The sequence below is a fragment of the Ahaetulla prasina genome, chromosome 2 (assembly GCF_028640845.1).
Source record: "Ahaetulla prasina isolate Xishuangbanna chromosome 2, ASM2864084v1, whole genome shotgun sequence".
NCBI lineage: Eukaryota > Metazoa > Chordata > Lepidosauria > Squamata > Colubridae > Ahaetulla > Ahaetulla prasina.
This window is the reverse complement of record NC_080540.1, coordinates 151,089,976-151,110,976: the sequence shown is the minus strand read 5'-3', so window position 1 is coordinate 151,110,976 and position 21,001 is coordinate 151,089,976. Positions and strand designations below refer to the sequence as shown.

The 21,001-nt window shown below is 38.4% G+C and overlaps 1 protein-coding gene across 5 annotated transcripts in view; it reads left to right on the top strand.

The window, feature by feature from the left end:
* STXBP4 (syntaxin binding protein 4) overlaps positions 1–18,117 on the top strand; it is a 103,543-nt gene extending 85,426 nt beyond the window's left edge. The window contains exons 22-25 of one of the 5 annotated variants that reach the window (XR_009153085.1): positions 2,991–3,048; positions 11,533–11,595; positions 14,269–14,382; positions 15,839–15,968. Coding sequence is in view for 4 of the 5 variants with exons in the window: in XM_058165811.1 (XP_058021794.1) it covers positions 2,991–3,048; positions 11,533–11,595; positions 15,839–15,953 (236 nt within the window). In the remaining variant the exon portion in view is untranslated. Of the gene's footprint in view, positions 1–2,990; positions 3,049–11,532; positions 11,596–13,849; positions 14,220–14,268; positions 14,383–15,838 lie in introns of those variants that run through there. The other 4 variants (XM_058165811.1, XM_058165810.1, XM_058165813.1 and 1 more) reach the window with 4 other exon arrangements.
* The last annotated feature ends 2,884 nt before the right edge of the window (positions 18,118–21,001 follow it).

Here is a 21,001-nt window from a genome sequence, read left to right as displayed (position 1 = left end):
AAGAGGCAGAAGTGCCTAGGAGACAGAGGGTTACAATTTCTACATTGTGCTGTTGTTTGCTGTAAATTGCCTATTATCCGTGATAGCTTCTGATATGGCTGAGGTATCTTCAGGGAGCATATAAGGAAGCCAGTTCCCCATAGAGTAAACTCACAGAACTGTCAAATAGGACTTCAGCAGAAAAGGTCAAGCAGGAGGGATATTTTTCATTGTTGTTCATCAAAGGAACACAAAGATGAGAGAGCTATTCTTGTGACCTGCAGGGGATGTGCCATGTTTGTTTTCCTCTGTGAAGATGACAATAGTCCAATTAAGAGTGGACTTCTGGTGGAGGTTTTGGTGAACTGAAATGTCTCCTTGAGAGCAGAGCCAGCAACCACGGCAAAGATTAAGGAACCAATGAGTACGTTGGTTTCTTGCAACGCATTCAGATAAGGAGAGGATGAGAGATCACTCACATTTGCGAGTAGACTGCAGAACAGAAGATAATGGGATTGGCCACCTTCTCACAATCGAGATGCAGCCTTTAAGTTTAAGGCCACTAAGCTTGCAAGCCACCCTTTCTAATCTCCTTCAGATATTGCCTATTAATTACTGTAAACCTCTTAGCAACCTTCAGAATGAAAAGTTTGAAAAGTCATTGGGTGAGTTTATCTTGAACTCTGAACAAAAGAAAAAGTAGTTACAAGCTTTAAAGAAATAGAAATAAAAAGAAAAAGCTAAATAAGATTTTGATCTAAGAATGTTATAAATAGATTAAGGGTCCAGATAAATTTGGAATGTTGTTGACTTTTGCCATAAGACTTGGAATTAATTATAAAAAATAAATAGCTGCTTGTGGGAAACAGACTTGTTTTGGCTATCCTGGCTATTGTAAGTCATATCAAAGTTCAGAAAGACCAAAGTTTAAGGGCTTTGGTATCAGCCCTAATGGGGTCATTGCTGAAAATGTAAGGAAAAAAATTGACTAGGAATTAACCAATAAGTTAATGGCATCATCTTCATCAATGTGTTTACTCAATTTTGACCAATGTGAGCAAAATACTTCAGTTCTGAGTAAGTATATAAAGGATTGTAATCTTAGGCATTGAATATTACTGAGGCAAGAGAATAGCAACCCTTCTTAATTTGCCTGATTCTATGAAATACCCTCGCAAAGAATGTTCTGAAGAGAATGGCCTTCTCTGTCAGGCGCAAATAACCAGAAGCATTCATTGTGTTCAAAGCACAGAAGTGCACAAAGCACAGAAGTGTTTATTATTGCTACCTCAGTGCAAGACTCTAGTCAACTAACCGTCAAAGCTAAATTGGCTCTAGATATGGGTCAACACATTTCACAGGGGGTTAGACTTGGGTCTCTTGTGGCAATGCAATGACTCCAAACTGATGACTTGTTTGACTCTGACTTCCAGTTCTGAATGCTTTTATATAAAAATTGCCACTGGCATTGAAATATCTAATGACAACACTTCATAGAGACAGAGCTTGATGGTTCTGGCCATCCTTATCTAGCTCTAAGTGCTTGACTTTTAACTTTCACACTGTGAACCAAAACCTTAGTTTCTTGCTTGCTGTTTAATCATTATCAGTGACTACGTTGCTTAGAGACAATGTGTAAAAATTCATAGGCTAGGATACTCCTGCATTTTATTTAAGCACATGGGCATTTTCACAGGGGACAAGATAGGCAAATGATGACAATGACATAATTGTGCAACAGCTTGTGATTTACACATGGGATTATCTCATCCCATGGATTTTAGAATCATCACTATTTGCTGGGTATGTTGGTAAATTGCTATTTGCAACACATTTTTGCTGAGGAAATTTCCTGGAAAACACTTGTATTAGTAGGCTGTTTATGGCAAATGTCCAGTGAAATCAAACTCTTTCTCCGGACAGAAATGCAATAAAGGCTGAAATAGGTTTTGGTGGGATTTCTTTTCAAACTGGCATTAGGCCAGAGATCTATAAATTGGTTTGTGCACTTGCAACTCTTCAGTTTATATGCTTCAGAAACAATCTGCCTACCAAACTTGTGGTAGAAAGGTGCTCCGAAAAGCTTAACTAAAAGCTTAACCAAGAGGAAAAGCTTTATTTTCTATCAACAAGTATTATATAGATTGCCACTTGTCTAGTCTGTACTTTACAAAATGAATAGCAAGCTCACAAGAAGTCAAGGTCTCTGTTTTATACATCAGATATAAGCATGTCAAAGCATGAAATCTGCATGAAGAACAATGAAGAACAATTTCCTGACTTTTGAAGGAAATTCACATTTAGCAGAGGAGGAAATTAGACAGTATAGATCAAAACCACCAGCAGAGGTTTCACATCTATCATTTTAACCTCAAGAAATTAAGCCATGAGGTTGGCATGATCAAGCACCTACAGCTTACTACTAGAACCTTTCCAGCGGTGAGTTCTCTGTTTCGGCTCCCTTGTTGCCAATGCTTGTTTGCTTGCATTTTCTAAGTGAAGAAGCAAACAAGTAGTCGGGACCAGAAACATAATGGAGAAGTTTCTGTTTCCATTTCTCTTTCCTTCTGCATTGGGTCCAAAGTAAGAAGGCAAAAATGAACAGTTACAACAGGAGTGAAATCAAGGGAGACTCTCTAAGAAACATGGAAACCGGGAACTTGTCCTCTTTGAAAGTGATGGGTCTTTCAGAATTGGGTCTTAGGACATGTTCCTGCCATACATTTAAAATTAATGGTGTAGAAGGATAGCTCCCATCATAGCCAGGATGTTCAGATGAGAGCACATTACTTGTAGGAAGTGAGGATCAATGCGTTGATGTAAAGACTTTTGTCATCTGCCTTTAAGTTTTCATGCTGATTATTTCTTCTTTTTGCGCTTAGCAAAATATTGTTTGTCTTGAAATGAAATAGATTGATGTGTACATAAATATGTCTGAATATGAAATTTGTGGTATTGAGAATGATTCATTCCGTTTTGTTTTTATTCATGTCTCCTCCCCCTTGACTTAGGTCTGCCTTATGGGTGGGAAAAGGCATATACAGCAGATGGAATCAAATACTTCATCAAGTAAGTACATCACTTTCTGAAGGCAGTTATAAAATAGATAAATAAAATAAAAGTTTATAATCTTGGATGCATACGGCCACTAAACAATATGATCACTACGCTAGTAAAAGCATAGAAATATGCTCTAGCTGGCACATGAGGAGATTCTTCTTGTTCAGTGTTAGACCAAGCCATCTTGCTACCTCAAAGTGATACACATTTGATGTTGATTGCAGGCAAATTAAGATTCCCATAAAAAGAGATGTAAACATATAACTGTGTTCAGAAATGGTTTCCACGCCTTTATAAATAGTTATGTTGTTGCTGCTAATCTATTAATCATTAATTTATCTGAGTTTAGCATGGACTCTCACAGCACATCCATGCACCGAAGCAGATCACTTCACTTTGCTGCATGACAGAAGCAATCTGATAAAAAGGGAGGATGTGCAAACACAGGCTTGACTCAAAAAGCAATGAACTTTTTTTCATTGAATAAAAACGCTTCTCAGAATGCAGTTTAGGAGGCTGGTCAGTAAAGGTTACTCTGCTTCTTAGCATTTTGTTTCTATAAAAACACAGGAACTATTTCTTCTTTCTGTCCTACACCTCCTTCATTTGTGTAGTGTGTGGTGTTGGGGCTGGGTGTGTGTGTGTGAGTGTGGTGCCAGATGAGTTGTGTGCTTGTTCTTTGTATTAATGAATGTCATGTCATCACTCAAAAGGTTTTATACATTTATCTACAGCAAAACTTTATCACTGAAACAAAATGAATGTATGAATATCCTCTCACTCAATTCAAACAAATGACTTTTAAAGATTTCCTCCAAAACTGAGTGATACTGAGAGATATATTTTTACAGAAGTCTAAAATAAATTACTAATCCTCAGGAAGGTTAGTGCTCTCTCCAGTCCTTTTTCCTCTCCTCTCCTCTAAATTAATATTGATCCATTTTCTCATTTGTCATTTAAATCTCTGGTAATTAACAGATTCTCTTAATAAGCTTCCTTTGGAATAGACCAGTCCTGAAAGAATTTTGCAGACAGAAGCACTCTTAAAACAAATGTAATGGGCTGAAACAGGAACCAGGACTGCCAAAAGGTTTCAAAAACTTAAAAGAATTTCTTTAAAATTATATATACATAATAAATATACACTTAGCACCTTAAAAACAGTGACACAGCATTTCCATTTATACAACACAGTTTTAACGACTAGACATCAAAATTTCAGTTAGCTAATCCCAAAGAGATTTTGGCAAATTTTATTTAGATTAGAACATACAGTGCATTTTTATGTTATAGAAGAGCCAGAACACTGAGGCCAGTAGATATTCAGACTTCAGGGATTCCTCCTTCACATATACTAGAATATCCCCTGGGAGGACTTTTGCCAAATATGCTAGCAGGAGAAACACTATTTTTAAGCCAGAACATTTTAGGCTGGCTTCTGCCTGCCTCAGCAAAGAATTAATGACAAGATGAAAGTGCGAATGTGTCCTCCACAAACTGTTAATTGGTGTACTCCCACTACGGCAAACAGGATGTATGGAAGGATCCATAGACAGGCATGATCAGCAATCACCTCTCAGAGCCAGTCAGTTATCCAAACCACAACCAAAAATTGCTGCCGTGTAATATCCTGTCCTTAGAAAAGAAGGGTCTCAAAAGTATTTTTAATCAAATGGTCCCATTCAGGCCTTAGTTTAACATGTGTATATTATACAAAGAAAAATTAGTGGAAGAAGTAAATTTCAGTCTCTTCTCTCACTCTTTGATATTTGAAATAGCTGCAGTTATGAGGGTCTTAAAATTATTTCCTACTGTTCTGTTTCCAATGTACAAAATTAGGAACATGTCTTGGTTGTCATGGTAATTATAATTCCCCATATCATTCTAACTTTTAATCTACTGTGCCTGTATCCTTCAGTTTATAGCTCGGGGCTATTCTCTCAATTGCATTTCAACTGAAGATGATGGGTTAAATTAGATTTCATTGTTGTAAGGGAAGAGACTAGTAAATGCAAGGGTATTATTAACTCAGCAGATAACTTGAATCTTGATAAGTTTGAATAACAATGAATGCAGTAAATGCTTTACAGAAATGGCATTGATTATTTTTAAACTGGAATAGTAAAATCAACTCTTCTTCAGGTTTGAAATTGACTCATGCTGACCACACAGGGACAGCCATGTTATTTTCTTGACAGTGTTGTTAAGACACCTTCTGGAATGTTCTTTTAGTTTCGCCAAACAAACCTACTCTTCTGGAATATGCTGGTGATCTCTTATTACAGGCTGGTTTATGTTTGTGTTGGAAAAGAACATGTTTTTGTCTATTAATATAGAAATAAGTTCTAAAACAAAAGTATACAGCATAATCTATTAGGTGTTTTAAAAAATATAATGTCTTAAGAGTTACTCACTTAATCTGAGATGTCAAACTTTTGTATACATTGCCGAATCTCTTTTAATGTTCCATTAGAACTTTAATCTGTATTATTTGCTAAAAATGGCATATAAAATAATATATGATCCTATAGTCATGCTTGAACTATAGGAGACTGCCGCACAATTCACTGTGAGCTTTCTTACACAGGATCTCTTAGAATGAATGGATATTACAAAGCAAGTAATGATTTGCCCAGATCGTTGGGGGCAATATGTTGACTTTGTAAACTGCTTAGAGAGCTGTAAAGCACTGTAAGGCGGTATGTAAGTCTAAATTTTAAAAAAAAGATCTTGCCTAATTTTTCTACTGCAGTCACTGAATCAGTTTTCTTTTGGTGCATAGCAATTTCCCACATATTTATTCCATATAATTCCATTCTGCCCATTTTCTACAATACTACACTTTAAAAAGGAACAGCTCATAAAAACTCACATATTTTTCAATCCAATTTTCCCTTACAGTGCCTATGTGCAGTTGTGTGTATGATTATGGAACCAAGAACAGCATATGCATAATTGCAAGTAGCACATAATGATAACTGGTTTCTAATATTCGTTATTAGCCTGAAAAGTGGAAGGGTTAGGTCAGTTCAAAAAATGTAGATCAAGTACAGTCATAGCTCAGCACTTGACTGCTTCAAAACTTGTCAAATTCGTTATTTGACACATTATGAAGCAGAAATCTTGTCCCAGCACTCATCTTTCTCCCAATAGTCAACACGCAAGGAAGAACTTGCTGATGTCAGCTCTGCTTCGTGACTTGCTATTTCTTCTGGCTGTAAGAGTGGGTCACATGGTAAATCATGTGGTTTTTCTCGGTACCCATCAGTTTTAGTATTCGTTGCATCTTCTGGAACGCATTACCAACAAGTACCAGCAAGGTACCACTGTACATTCTTTCCTAACCCTCTTCCTCATTCCCAAGGACATCCAGGATAAGGACTGTGTCGCTTAAATTGAATGATGTTAAATGGTTTTAAAGTTGATTGCTTATGCCTGATACGATGCAGCTGAAGCGTAAGTGAAAGTTTACGCATTCTGTGATGATTATGCTCAATCCTGTGTTTTGCCGCTTTTAAAAAAATTAATATTAAAGCACATTTCTGCAAAGATAAGCGATTGAAGTGTAAAGCCAAAGAGAAATAGGATAAGGCATTTAATATAGCGTGATTTAATATAGCGTTCGCTTTGCAAAGTTTGGATTCGTTCCCATTATTAGAACATATCAAACAAAAGGACGAAAGATACAGAATTATGTGCCCAATTGATGTAGAATAAAAAAGTTGGCTTTCCTTGGTGGAAAACGTACTTTTTGTACCCCAAGTATGCATAATTGTAAATGACCTTCTCAGATAATCTTACAAACCATGCAATGGAGAAAATATTACTGTAGCTTTATGTACTGTACTGTACATATGCACTGTATCAGCCAGATTTTTTTTGACCCCCATCAATCAGCAACTCTTACAAAGAGATACTATTGCTCACATCTGTATACATTTTTTAAAAATTGCTTTTTCAGAAAAGAAAGCTCCATCTCTTTGATTTATATGGCCTACCACTGTTGGAAGTCCAGGAATGATATTTTGGAACTAACACGCATTCCTGGAAACCACAGTGCAAATTACAGTTTGTATAATCTGTAAATAGTTGAGGCCTTTCTTTGGAGAAAAATAGGTGGTGTGTCCCTTTATCTAATCTCTGCAATGTGTGAAGAGCCTGTTCCTCCTCATGTATAATGAAGCAGGGGTGGACAGGTGTGCCGAAGTATTGATACTCCTTCACTTTTTCCCAAAGAATTCCAATTTGTCATGAAATAAGGTTGAAACTCACACAAGTAAATGGCATCCACTTTCTAGAATCCATGCATAGCAGACACATTGTTTATGATGAACAATTTAACATGCTCTTGTTAATAATAAAACAAAACATAAGCTTAAAAGATTAGATTTCAGAGATAGGTTATATATATAACCTTATATAACCTTATATATATATATATATATATATATATATATATATATATAGGTCTTTGGTTGTTCGGGTTTTCTCCCATGTAAAATTGGAAGTGTCTTAGCGACGTTTCGATGAAGTCTCATTCGTCATCTTCAGGCTTCAGCTTCGTGCTTCTGGGAGCAGTGTGTGATCGCAGCTGTTTCTTCCTTTTAACTGCTAGTGGGGGTTTGAACTGCGGTGGTGACATCCTGTGTGGACCTCGTGAGTGTGGGTCTGGTGTCATTCCTCATGTTTGGGTTTGTGATCAGATTTTTCTAGAGCTTGGGTTTCAAAGTGTTCAGAAACAAAACTTACAGCCCAGCGACCTACTCGTGAGCTTTGATGTCATATCCCTCTTCACCCAAGTGCCAATCAAAGAAGCCTTGACAGCTATCCAAAACAAATATAACCCCCCCAAGCACATCCTAGATCTGACCAACCACTGCCTATCCAACACATACTTCATCTATAATGGACAAAAATACAAACAAGTAGAAGGAGCACCCATGGGATCACCCCTCTCACCTGTCATTGCCAATCTCTACATGGAACACTTTGAAACCCAAGCTCTAGAAAAATCTGATCACAAACCCAAACTCTGGCTCAGATATGTAGACGACACCTTCATAATCTGGCCACACGGGAAAGAAAAACTTGACAACTTCCTCACACACCTCAATAGCCTACACCCCAAAATACAGTTCACCATGGAAACAGAAGTTAATAACCAACTTCCTTCCTGGATGTCTTAGTCTACAGAAACCCAGTGGCTCCCTAGGACACACCATCTACCAGAAGAAAACACACACAAACCGCTATCTGCACGCACTCTCACACCACCACCCAGCACAGATCAACTCCGTAGCCAAGACACTCATCTCCAGAACAAAATGCTTAGCTGATGAACAACACCTAAAACCCGAACTAGACACTCTCACTAACGTACTAACATCCAATGGATTCCAAAAAAATAAGGATACCAAGCTAACCCAAAAAGAACCCCCCACTAAATTCCAAGACAGAGAACAAGAAAACGGCACAGCCCTCCTCCCATATATAAAAGGCACCACAGACAGAATCAGCAAGATCCTCCACAAACACAACATCAAGACAGCATTCTGCACAAACAGAAAAATATCCACCATCCTAAGAAACCCCAAAGACAAAATTGAGTTAGAAAATCAAGGAGTATATGAAATCCCATGCACCGCCTGCCCCACCACATACATTGGACAAACCAACAGAAGAATAAGTGCACGCATTGAAGAACACAAGAACTCATTCAAAAAGAGGAACCAACTTCTTCCCTGGTCCAACACTTTAAAGTCACAGGACATGATATTGACTTTAAAAAGACCAGAACTATCGCCAAAACTGAACACTTTAACAACAGAATAATCAGAGAAGCCATTGAGATAGAAAAACGCCCACACAGCATGAACAAACGAGATGACACCTCCCGCCTACCAGCCATTTGGAAACCCGCCCTTATTGACAAACGAGTCCCTAACACGAGGAATGACACCAGACCCACACTCACAAGGTCCACACAGGATGTCACCACCGCACATCCACCCAGAAAGCAGACCCAAACCCACACTGATCATGAAGCACGACCAAGGACCAGAAGCCAGACCGCAGCTGCAACATTAGCCATTTCAAACCCCTCCAATCCATTCATGCAGCAGACTGACACCCACTATGAAGATGTAGCACCACCACAAAGCCAAACAACAGCTATGCAGCTCACCAGCTCAAATCCCCCTGCAGCACAGACTAGACTGAGCACAACCAAGCCCCCACCAACACAGGACACACCCCAGCCAATCAGAGCACAGAAAACCCCATCCAATCAGAGCACAGCCAAGCTCCCACCCAATCAGTTCAAACCCCACTAGCAGTTAAAAGGAAGAAACAGCTGCGATCACACATTGCTCCCAGAAGCACGAAGCTGAAGCCTGAAGATGACGAATGAGACTTCGTCAAACGTCGCCAAGACACTTCCAATTTTACACGGAGAAAACCCAACAACCAAAGACCTACATACAAACACCCGTGAAAACCTCAGAAAACATATATATATATATAGGTCTTTGGTTGTTGGGTTTTCTCCGTGTAAAATTGAGATGCTGACGAAGTCTCATTCGTCATCTTCAGGCTTCAGCTTCGTGCTTCTGGGAGCAATGTCACATTCTGGGAGCACACATTGCTCCCAGAAGCACGAAGCTGAAGCCTGAAGATGACGAATGAGACTTCGTCGAAACGTCGCCAAGACACTTCCAATTTTACGCGGGAGAAAACCCGAATAACCAAAGACCTACATACAAACACCCGCGAAAACCTCAGAAAACAAATATATATGACTTATATATATATATGGTCAATCAGAAAATATCATATTATCTGTCTGATATTTTGAAAAGACTTGGTTAGTAGTAAAAGCTTTTTGTTTTAAATATTTACAAAATCAGGTGAACTTGGGAAATGATTGTAATTATAGGGTCTTTTGTGCAATATTTTCTAAAGTTTTTCTTTATTTGGTGTACAGTAAATTATTGTTATTTTATGCGTGTCTGTCTGATAATGGATCAGTAAACGTATTTGGAGAAGCATTGACGTAGTCGAAAGGTTAAACTAGCATGCCTGCGGTGTTTGTCGTGGTCTGGCCTACCTCAAAGGGTGTAATAACAGCATCTTGAAAGCCTGTTTACGTTTCCACATATCCCCTCTTACACTAATAAAATCAAGGGAGGGTTATTCTCAGTTTCTTATGCTTGCTTTGAGTCTGGACCATCCAATTGCTTATCCAAATCCATCATTAATGGTTCTTTTATACCACGTTCTTTTCTGAGTTTACAAATACATTGCAAAGGGGTAGAGGTGGAGAGGGAAAGACAATGGAGTAACATAGTTTAAGGCTACATGGGAGACAATTTACAAGCATGATGGCGTATAGCACATTAGAGGAAGAAGATCCGAAAGTTGTTGGAGTCCATAATAGTGCTGTTATTATTTAAGTGAGAACAAAGCAGACATGTGGGCTTGTTCCTATTGTCTTCCAGCAATGCACCTCTGGATTCTGTGTCAGGCAGCCTAGAATTTGCACAAAAGAATTAATGGTCACAAGTCAGACATCAGGACTCAACAAGCAGTAATGGAGCATTTTAACTTCTCAGGACATTCCAATAGAAATCTCAGAGAAGCAATTTTGGAATAAAAAAAACTTTGCCTGCATAACTGAGCATAAGAGGTTTTAGGTTATTTCAGAAGGTCTGAACAAACACAACGGATTTAACACATTACAATTTTTAATTGATAAAATACTTTTTAACAGGTGCCACCAGATTTTTTTCCCTAATTTTTGATTATGATAAAAACCTGCTGGGCCTGAATTAAGAGGTATAGATTCTGACTTGGCCTCGTGCTTCTCAGTAAATGGGCTGTTTCCGATGATTACCATTCCTGAGGTATAAATAATGATTTAGTTCCCAGCTGTGTTTTTCAAAACGTCTGCTTGGAGGAGCTTGACTGACAGGTTGAGTATTCTTGCTAATGAAAAAATGGGCATAACAACATGAAAATGGACTACAGCAATTTAATACAAAGAAAACATTAGCACAATAGTGGCTTTTATGTAATTTCCTACATAGTGAAGCACAGTCAGAAATAAATTGATTCAGCTTCTAGACAGATGATGATGTCTGTTTAGAAAACAGGTCTGAAGCTGGTGCAAACCTGGAATTTTCAGGAATTCAGGACACTTCAAAAATCCTTGTTTTTCCCCATGTGTCTAGTTAAGCCACCAGTAATCTAAGCAAAACTTCAAAATGCTTCCTCCCTCCCTTCCACACTTCCTCCCTCTCTTCCATTCTTCTTTGCTTCCTTCCTTTCTTTCCTCCCTCCCTTCTCTCCTCCCTCTTTCCTTCCTTCCTTCCTTCCCTCTCTTCCTCACTGTGCCTTCCTCTTCCTCACTCACTTATTTCCTCCTTTCCTGTCATTTTCTATTTTCCTTTCCTTCCCTAAAATTCCTTCCTGATTCCCCATTTTGTTTGTGGGAAGCTTGCAGGGAGAAAGTCAGTGGGGAAGCCAGCAGGAAGTTGCAAGTCCAAGGCCAGCAGGCAGGTAAGTGACTGCTTCCGGATGGCGGAGGGAATCAAGGGGTTTGCAGGTCAGGAATGATAGGCAGGAATGCAAGAGCAGTGTCTTATCGGTTGGGAAGGGTGTGTGAGTGTGCACTAGAGATGGCCTGTGATTTGGGGAGGGGACATGGGTTGGGAAAGGTGCCCCAGGATACATAAGAATGCTGTGTGGATTGGGGAAGGTGCATGAGGTGCAGGGCAGGTTAAGAAGGGTTTGTGGAGGTATGAGGTACCATGCAGATCAACTAGGGCGCCAGCCTAGGGTGAAATGTAAAATTTGTTACTGCCGGTTCTGTGGGTGTGGCTTGGGGGGTGTAATGTGACGGTGGGCGTGTTCAACTTTTTTTTTTTTTTTACTTTTAAAAGCATTTTTTCTACAACCTCTTCTGCTGAAAAGGTGGTAAAAAATGCTTTTAAATGCCTCTGATATTCAGGCAACTCAGCTGGGATTGCCAGAGGAGCCTTTTAAAAGCATTTTTTACAACCTCTTCAGCCGAAAAGGTTGTAGAAAAAATGCTTTTAAAGGGTTCTGACAATCCCAGCTGAGCCGCGCGATCATCAGAGGCTTTTTTTTTTTTTACTTTTAAAAGCATTTTTTCGGCTGAAGAAAAAATGCTTTTAAAGGTATAAAAAAAAAACTCTGATGATCGCACGGTTCAGCTGGGCATGGGGGGGGGGAGCAGGAATTTTTGCTACCGGATCAGATGATCCGGTCCAAACCGGGAGCATTTCACCCCTGCACCAGCACAGATTAAGAAGAATGTATGGGGGTAGGAAGAGTATGAGAAGTGTCATGCCAGTTAGGAATGGCAGATTGGTGTGGGGGGAGGGTTGAATGGGCTCTGGAAACTATATAGTGAAGAGAAGGGATTGAGGAAAATTTATGGAGAAAGAATTAAGGTAAACTTTAGAAAAAGGATTTCCTCCCAGATAAGGGCTTTTGTGGATTGCTCCCACTTTAAAATGGATTTTATCAATGTATTCACTAATGGAACGCTGAAAAGAGCAAGAATGATAAGAATATGCAATATTGTATGAAAGGATGAGAAGCAGAGAGGAAACAATGGCCATAAAAGAAAGCAACCACAGTGTCCTTGTCCAGCTATTTATAGTTGTGAGAAAGGAAAATGTTTACATGCACAGTTGTAGGAACAGAAAGGAGAGAAAATGGAAGACTTACCTGGCTTTAATCCAATTAAAAAAACAAAGTTTTATTTTATTCTTACGTCTACCCATCTTGCAAATATAACTCTGGCTATCTAACAAAATTTAGAAACAATACAAAACAAGCCAAAAACAAGGACAAGCATGCTTTGCCAATCAAAGAAACTAGGAACCAACCCATCTGGACTAAACTATCCTCTTAACATCAAGACCTGGGAAAATAGCCAGTTCTTAAGAGCTTTCCAAAAAGCCAACTTAATCCTGGGTTGAGCCATAATAGAAAAAGCACTAAATAGAAATATATCTCTGTCCTAACTCAGTCTTCTATCTTTGATGTGATGGAAACTAACCTCTGATAAAAAGATAATGCAGGAAAGTTGGTACTGGTGGCAAATAGTTCGCTTTTTCCCTTTTCATCTGTCTTAAAATTAGAATATATTATTTCTATAATATTGCTTGGGGACGTCGTAAGTAAGTTTTACTACAAAATCCGCCTAGAATTTGTCAAATTTTAAGTGAGGAAGAGATCACCCAAAGATCCTACATAAGGTGTCTTCTGAAATGACAGGTATGCTATTTGGCTTTTTTGGTACCCATTTTGCCCTGTTTCCACAATGAAAGAGCTTTTGTTTCACCTTCTTTGACCTTGCAATACCAGCCCCCTCCCCAACACAGACTACCTTTCCTCCACAATAGCAAAATCAAAACTCCAACAATCTGTGCAGTAATGGTCACTGAAGCTTAAATATATCTCGAAAGCCACTGTTGAACGTACAAAATGTTAATAATTAAGCAAGTGATTACACTGTACTGCTGACTAAAGTATCAGACTATTTGAGAATATATACACTAGGAGAAACTAAGTAGCTCTAATTATTCTGAACTAAAAATATCTGAATTCTGCTTTAGCAAAAACAAGACTAAATAGATGTTGCAGAAAACAGAATGTTCTTTGACCTCATTCTGCAATTATCTTCGAAGTTTTGAAGTGATTGTTCTCCTGTTGGATTTTTTTTTATCACGTTGTACAAATCTATTGACTTTTTTCTTGCCACATTTGGCTCCATTTACAGGTAGCCCTCAACTGGAAAGGGAAATCTGGCTTTAGATTGACGCATCCATGTCACTGGACTCATTTTCACAAGATTTTTTGCGACAGTTGTTAAGTGAAGCCGGTCTTCTAAATGGTTATCTTTTGCCTGGAAAATAGAGGTCATGTGATTATGTGACCCTGCAGCTAGTCATAAATCTGAGGCAGATTATCAAGTGCCCGAAGTGCAATCACATGATTATAGGAAGCACAACATTTTATAACAGCTGGAAGGGCTTCGTAGGCTTCATAGATGGTTTCTTGAGTGATGAACGGTAAATGGATTTAGATCTGGTTATATTTAGAACAAATATTATGTATTGCAGACACGAATAATATGTATAATGTCGTATGTAAACAATGCCACACTGACCTCTGAGAATGCTAATGATTTACACATAGATTACGTGATGCAACAAGAAGCACAGATCTGAAAATTTAGGTATCAAAGACCCAGCTGGATTATTTATTTGATTGACAAGAAAAATGGAGTGAACTATTGCAATTTATAAGCAAGTAGGTTAAATTCTGTACCCCTTTCTGAAGAAACGGGGAAAAAATTAAGAGGTGCAAATGTTGGTAATATGCTAGGAATGAAAGTTCAAAGGAATGAAACTGTAGAAGAGCATGCTTCCTTTATTGCTGTATTGATGTGAGAGTTGACACATGAGAAATATGTGAATTCAGTAGAAATGGAATACTAAATGAAACACTTCGGTTAAAAACAAGAAGAATTAGCATCAGGAATGAATCAGTGCTCAATAAAAATGGAGTGAATGTAAAAATAAGTAGCCAATACATTTGGGTTTGATCATGTACAGAATTTATGAACCCCAAATTGCAGAAGGAATGAATAAATTAAGAGGAAGAACAAAAATGTCATAGTTGGATGGAGCTGATACATTCAAGAATGAAAACATTTAAAGAGGCCACCCAATATTTAGATGTGATGAAAGAAAGAGTGGTTTGAAAAGATAGAAAGATATGAAAAAGAGCAATAGTAAATGGGGTTAGTATAAATTAGATTTAGTTTCTCTTTTCTGATCTTCTGCCTAAATTGATCAAACTTAGACAATCAGAGGACATCTCAATCAAGTGGATTAGGAAGGTATAAATTCATTGATACATGTGGGACTTGCCAAAAAAGATTACAGTACAGCATTCTCTTTTTCAGAATGCCAACCAGACAGCTGTGACATTTGTGTATATGTGTTTTGTATGATTGGTGCCAATTGGCTACATAAGGATTTATAAATAATGAATTCACTATTAGTTATTCAATATTATCATAGCTGGGAAGAGCAGATGGGAATTAGCCATGTAAGTGCCTGTATTCACCAACAGGTAGATTGTGGCTTAAACCTAACTTAGAATCATCGGCTAGGAGAAATGTTTTTAGGCAAAAACAAGAGAGAGAGGCTATCATACTATTTTATTTCTTTGAGGAGCAAAGTAAGATTTATTTCTATTTACTGAAGTAAAATTTAAACCTACAAACATTCAAATAACTATTCATAAAAATAAACTGACATTTATGAATAAATCACATGTCAGAAAATACTTGAGTCAAATTCTGAGATTATACTTTCCGTGTGTGAAATTCTGAAATGTTATCTTTGGTAGGAAAGATGCTTCTATGATGGCTTGTCCTTTTTCAACTGAACTATTCAAATATATTTTTGTCTAATTAATATCTGCATGGCTATTCCTCCTCCTTAAATGATTTTGCTTTTTAAAACAAAACCTGAATTGTATATTTCTCAATATTGAAATACATATTCTTCTTCACCTTTTAATTTGCAAAGCAATTGAATCATTATTCAGTAAATCTATCTCCCTTTATCAAGGAACTTCACTGTTTTAGTTTTTCACTACTTTAGGCCAGCTTTTTTCAAAACATCTGGCATACTTTATTGGTGGGTAAGATTTGTAGCTGATCTCTCAGAATAATTGTTGTTGGTTTGTTTTCTAGCCATGTGACACAAACAACATCCTGGATCCATCCTGTCACTAATGTACTTGCCTTGTCATGCTTGGAAGGGAACGAGGATGATGGTTTCAGAGAACTTCCGGATCCCCAAACCTGAGACCATAGATGAAAGACAATCTGCTTCCAACAGTTTATTCATCAACAGAAATAAATCAAAGCTTAGTTATTGTTTCTATACAACAGATTTTTAGGATAAACAATTGCCCTCACAAGATCAGTATTATACAGAAGAACCAGTTTCATATTCCAAGAGCTTAATTTTAATATTGTTTATGTCCTTCCCATTACAAATTCATATTCTTTGCAAATCAACCATAAATATCCTGCATTCCTGATAATTATTGCTGGTAACAGATGATGTCTGGCCCAAGAGCTGAATTGTTTCCTATTATACTTTATTCAATAGTGCTGAGTCCCTCAAGCTAGTCCTACTATGAGGTAGATTTAAAAGACTAGAGTCAGAAAGTTTGGGGGTTAGGGTTAGGGTTACAAAAATAGTTGCTGATTTCGGGGTTTTGTTTTGCTGCTTTTGAGTCAGTGTTGATCCTGATGACACTTTTGACAAATCCCTGAAGGTTTTTTTGGCAAGATTTTGGAAGTGGCTCGCTTTTGCCTTCTTCCTAGGGCTGAGAGAGACTGGTCCAAAGTCACCCCACTGGCTTTGAGCCTAAGGCAGGACTAAAATTCACAATCTAGATTTCTAGCCTTGTGCCTTCACCACTTCATTAGGTTGGCTCTCCAGTTATTTACTTAGCTATTGCGTTTTTACTGGAAGAGGTAGGGGAGGGTGTCACTTAAAAATATACTTCCTAGGATATCTTTGAGGAATTTCCATTGGAGTTGGGTAACCCAGTCAGCACTATTTGTTCTCCTAGATTTAGAAATATCAGCCTAGCCAGTCTTTATACCTGATAGAGTAAGCTGTAGCTCACCAAAGCTTATGGCATTTAATAAAATATATTAGTCAGAAAAGTTGCTACCAGACTCTTTCTGACACTCTGCCACCATAGACTAGCATGGCTGTCTTCTTAATGTCTCTACCAAATTAATGATGTATTTATTGTGCAGCTCTTTAGTTCTATACGTTTCCAAACAATTATCAATTCCTAAATGTAAGTAATTAGCAGAGCAGTTTTATCTTATGCTCAGCTATAGTAACATTTCAGCAATCTGGAGATATTTGGTTTTTTAAAAAACCTACTAATTAATAACTCTTCAGAAGTAGGTCGCTATGTCCTGTGTACTTTTTTATCCTAGCATCATATTGCTGGCAGTAGTGGGTTCCACCTTCACTACCATTTCAGAACCAGGAGCGCGCCTGCTTGCTTTGCTTACGCATGGTGCTTCTACGCATGTGCAGAACCTTCTGTGCATGCGCAGAGCATCCGTGATGATGTCCGGGCGGGTGGTTGGAGCCTCCTGCCACCACCACTACTGGTTCGCCCGAACCGGGGCAAACCAGTAGAAATCCACCACTGATTGCTGGTCAGATAAGTTCCAGTCACTTCATTTTTTTACTGACATGTCATGAAAGCAGATTGTATTATGTTAAAAAGCAAAGTATTTTCCAGCCTTGACTTATTTTCTTTTATAAGTTACAACATGTATTTCACTATGTGGGCAAATGCAAATGGAATATGTAGTCTTGAGATACAGTGCCTTAGCTGTTTGCAAGTATTAGTAATGTTCTTAATAGTTTTTATAACAAAATTAGCCTAATATTTACCTTTTTTTATTTCCCGTATTCTTTTTCTTTTTGTACATGATTATAATAAGCTAATGAGAGACATTGTACTGACATTGCATTCAATCTTAATAGATGAATAAATGATATTTCTTTCACGGTTTTAAAGTTTGAAGTATTTAGTCTTCTCAAAGCTGTGACTAGTAATCACAAGAACTGGAAATTTTACTGTAGCAGATTATAGTAACTTGCTAGCTGTGGATTAAGGGGCATATTCCAAAACACATGCTTAACAAGCCAAAATCAACCAAAAGTTATTTATAAATTGGGAGATTTATCTGTTCCCAAAGTGTATAGTACTTGAATTCCCTTCGTCCTGTATATCCGTGTTCCCCAACTTTTCTGCCACTAGGGACTGGTTTCAGAAGAAAAATTGTCTTCCGGGGGCTGGGGGAATGATTTTACGTACAACCTAGATCCTGCACATGTGCAGGTGAAATTTCCTTCGCTCTCCTGCCACTTGCACAGACCAGTTCCTAACAAGTCACAGACTGGTACCAGTCTGCAGCCTGGGGGTTGGGGACTCCTGCTGTATATCAGTCAGTTGTTTCATGAAGTGCCTGACTTATGAGAGCAGCAAATCAATTTATATATTATAATGAAAGCCTGCTGGCAAAGGAAACATTTTGGAAATAACTTTGCCAACGAAAATTATATTAGGTAGCAATCCAAGATATAACTTAAGAGAAGATCCTTATTACCGACTTAGTTTTTTTTGTGTGTGGTCATCATAGCATAGAAAGCCATCCCATCTTAAGTACAGCTCCTACAAGCTGTGAAGGGCATCTCCCTATGATCATCCTAATGCATCCTTTGCAACAGCTGCCTTCTCTTCCTTGGCATCTCTCCTTGATTATAGTTGTTGCCAGGAAACTGTTGCCAGAGATTGTTGGACTCTTAAGCTCTACCAGTCAAAATCACCTGTTTTGTGGTCAAAGGGATGGGCGTTGTAGTACAACACAGATCTAGGAGACTACGATTTCCCTCTCTTAATGTTTGGGGTGAGGCAATGCAGGTAATGTTTATTTCTATTATCATCATCTTAGATATTTCATACACATTGCAGTCCATAGCTTCATAAAACAGCTCTTTCTTCTGTCATCTATATACAGTCATGGCCGAAACTGTTGGCACCCCAGAAATTTTTCCAGAAAATCAAGTATTTCTCACAGAAAAGTATTGCAGTAACACATGTTTTGCTATACACATGTTTATTCCCTTTGTGTGTATTGGAACAAAACAAAAAAAGGGAGGAAAAACAGCAAATTGGACATAATGTCACACAAAACTCCAAAAATGGGCTGGACAAAATTATTGGCATCCTTTCAAAATTGTGGATAAATAAGATTGTTTCAAGCATGTGATGCTCCTTTAAACTCACCTGGGGCAAGTAACAGGTGTGGGCAATATAAAAATCACACCTGAAAGCAGATAAAAAGGAGAGAAGTTCACTTAGTCTTTGCATTGTGTGTCTGTGTGTGCCACACTAAGCATGGACAACAGAAAGAGGAGAAGAGAACTGAGGACTTGAGAACCAAAATTGTGGAAAAATACCAACTGAGGACTTGAGAACCAAAATTGTGGAAAAATACCAACAATCTCAAGGTTACAAGTCCATCTCCAGAGATCTAGATTTGCCTTTGTCCACAGTGCGCAACATTATCAAGAAGTTTGCAACCCATGGCACTGTAGCTAATCTCCCTGGGCGTGGACAGAAGAGAAAAATTGATGAAAGGTTGCAATGCAGGATAGTGGATAAGCAGCCCCAAACAAGTTCCAAAGAAATTCAAGCTGTCCTGCAGGCTCAGGGAGCAACAATGTCAGCGCGAACTATCCGTCAACATTCAAATGAAATGAAACGCTATGGCAGGAGACCCAGGAGGACCCCACTGCTGACACAGAGACGCAAGACTACACTTTGCCAAAATGTACTTGAGTAAGCCAAAATCCTTCTGGGAAAATGTCTTGTGGACAGATGAGACCAAGATAGAGCTTTTTGGTAAAGCACATCATTCTACTGTTTACCGAAAACGGAATGAGGCCTACAAAGAAAAGAACACAGTACCTACAGTGAAATATGGTGGAGGTTCAATGATGTTTTGGGGTTGTTTTGCTGCCTCTGGCACTGGGTGCCTTGACTGTGTGCAAGCCATCATGAAATCTGAGGATTACCAAGGGATTTTGGGTTGCACTGTATAGCCCAGTGTCAGAAAGCTGGGTTTGCATCCAAGATCTTGGGTCTTCCAGCAGGACAATGACCCCAAACATACGTCAAAAAGCACCCAGAAATAGATGGCAACAAAGTGCTGGAGAGTTCTGAAGTGGCCAGCAATGAGTCCAGATCTAAATCCCATTGAACACCTGTGGAGAGATCTTAAAATTGCTGTTGGGAAAAGGCATCCTTCCAATAAGAGAGACCTGGAGCAGTTTGCAAAGGAAGAGTGGTAAGAGGTGTAAGAAGCTTATTGATGGTTATAGGAAGCTACTGATTTCAGTTATTTTTTCCAAAGGGTGTGCAACCAAATATTAATTTAAGGGTGCCAATAAGGGTCCTTGAGTGGCTCAGACTTGAGTGGCTCAGACTGCTAAGACAGTCTGTTATTAACAGCAGCTGCTTGCAATTACTGCAGGTTCAAGCCCCACCAGGCCCAAGGTTGACTCAGCCTTCCATCCTTTATAAGGTAGGTAAAATGAGGACCCAGATTGTTGGGGGCAATAAGTTGACTTTGTATATAATATACAAATGGATGAAGACTATTGCTTGACATAGTGTAAGCCACCCTGAGTCTTCGGAGAAGGGCGGGATATAAATGCAAATAAAAAAAAATTGTCCAGCCCATTTTTGGAGTTTTGTATGACATTATGTCCAATTTGCTTTTTTTCCTCCTTTTTTTTTGTTTTGTTCCAATACACACAAAGGGAATAAACATGTGTTACCGCAATACTTTTCTGTGAGAAATACTTGATTTTCTGGAAAAAATTCTGGGGTGCCAACAATTTCGGCCATGACTGTAGAGATGTGTTTTGTGCTGTGGTACTTACATAATTGACATGGCATTTCAGTAATTACTGGGGACACTTAATTTCTAACCCATTCGTAATAACAAGAATGATGAAAATTGACATGTAAATGATCAAGAAGGAATTGCCAGAAGCTCCCAACTTAGTATTCTGACATTTGACTAGCAACATTGGCTCTGAAAGCCAAAAACAAACTCCCATGGAAACTGTCAGTGAACTCAATGTCTTTATTTTTATTTAAAGAACCCTTTTCAACATGATTCATGATGAATCCCCATTTCAGTTTCTCTAGTATTTGTCCTGATTTATGATTGCCCTTGACAGATGAAGGTGGATTTTAAAACGCTTACAGAGCGTTTAAAACTTACCCCTCTCTAGAA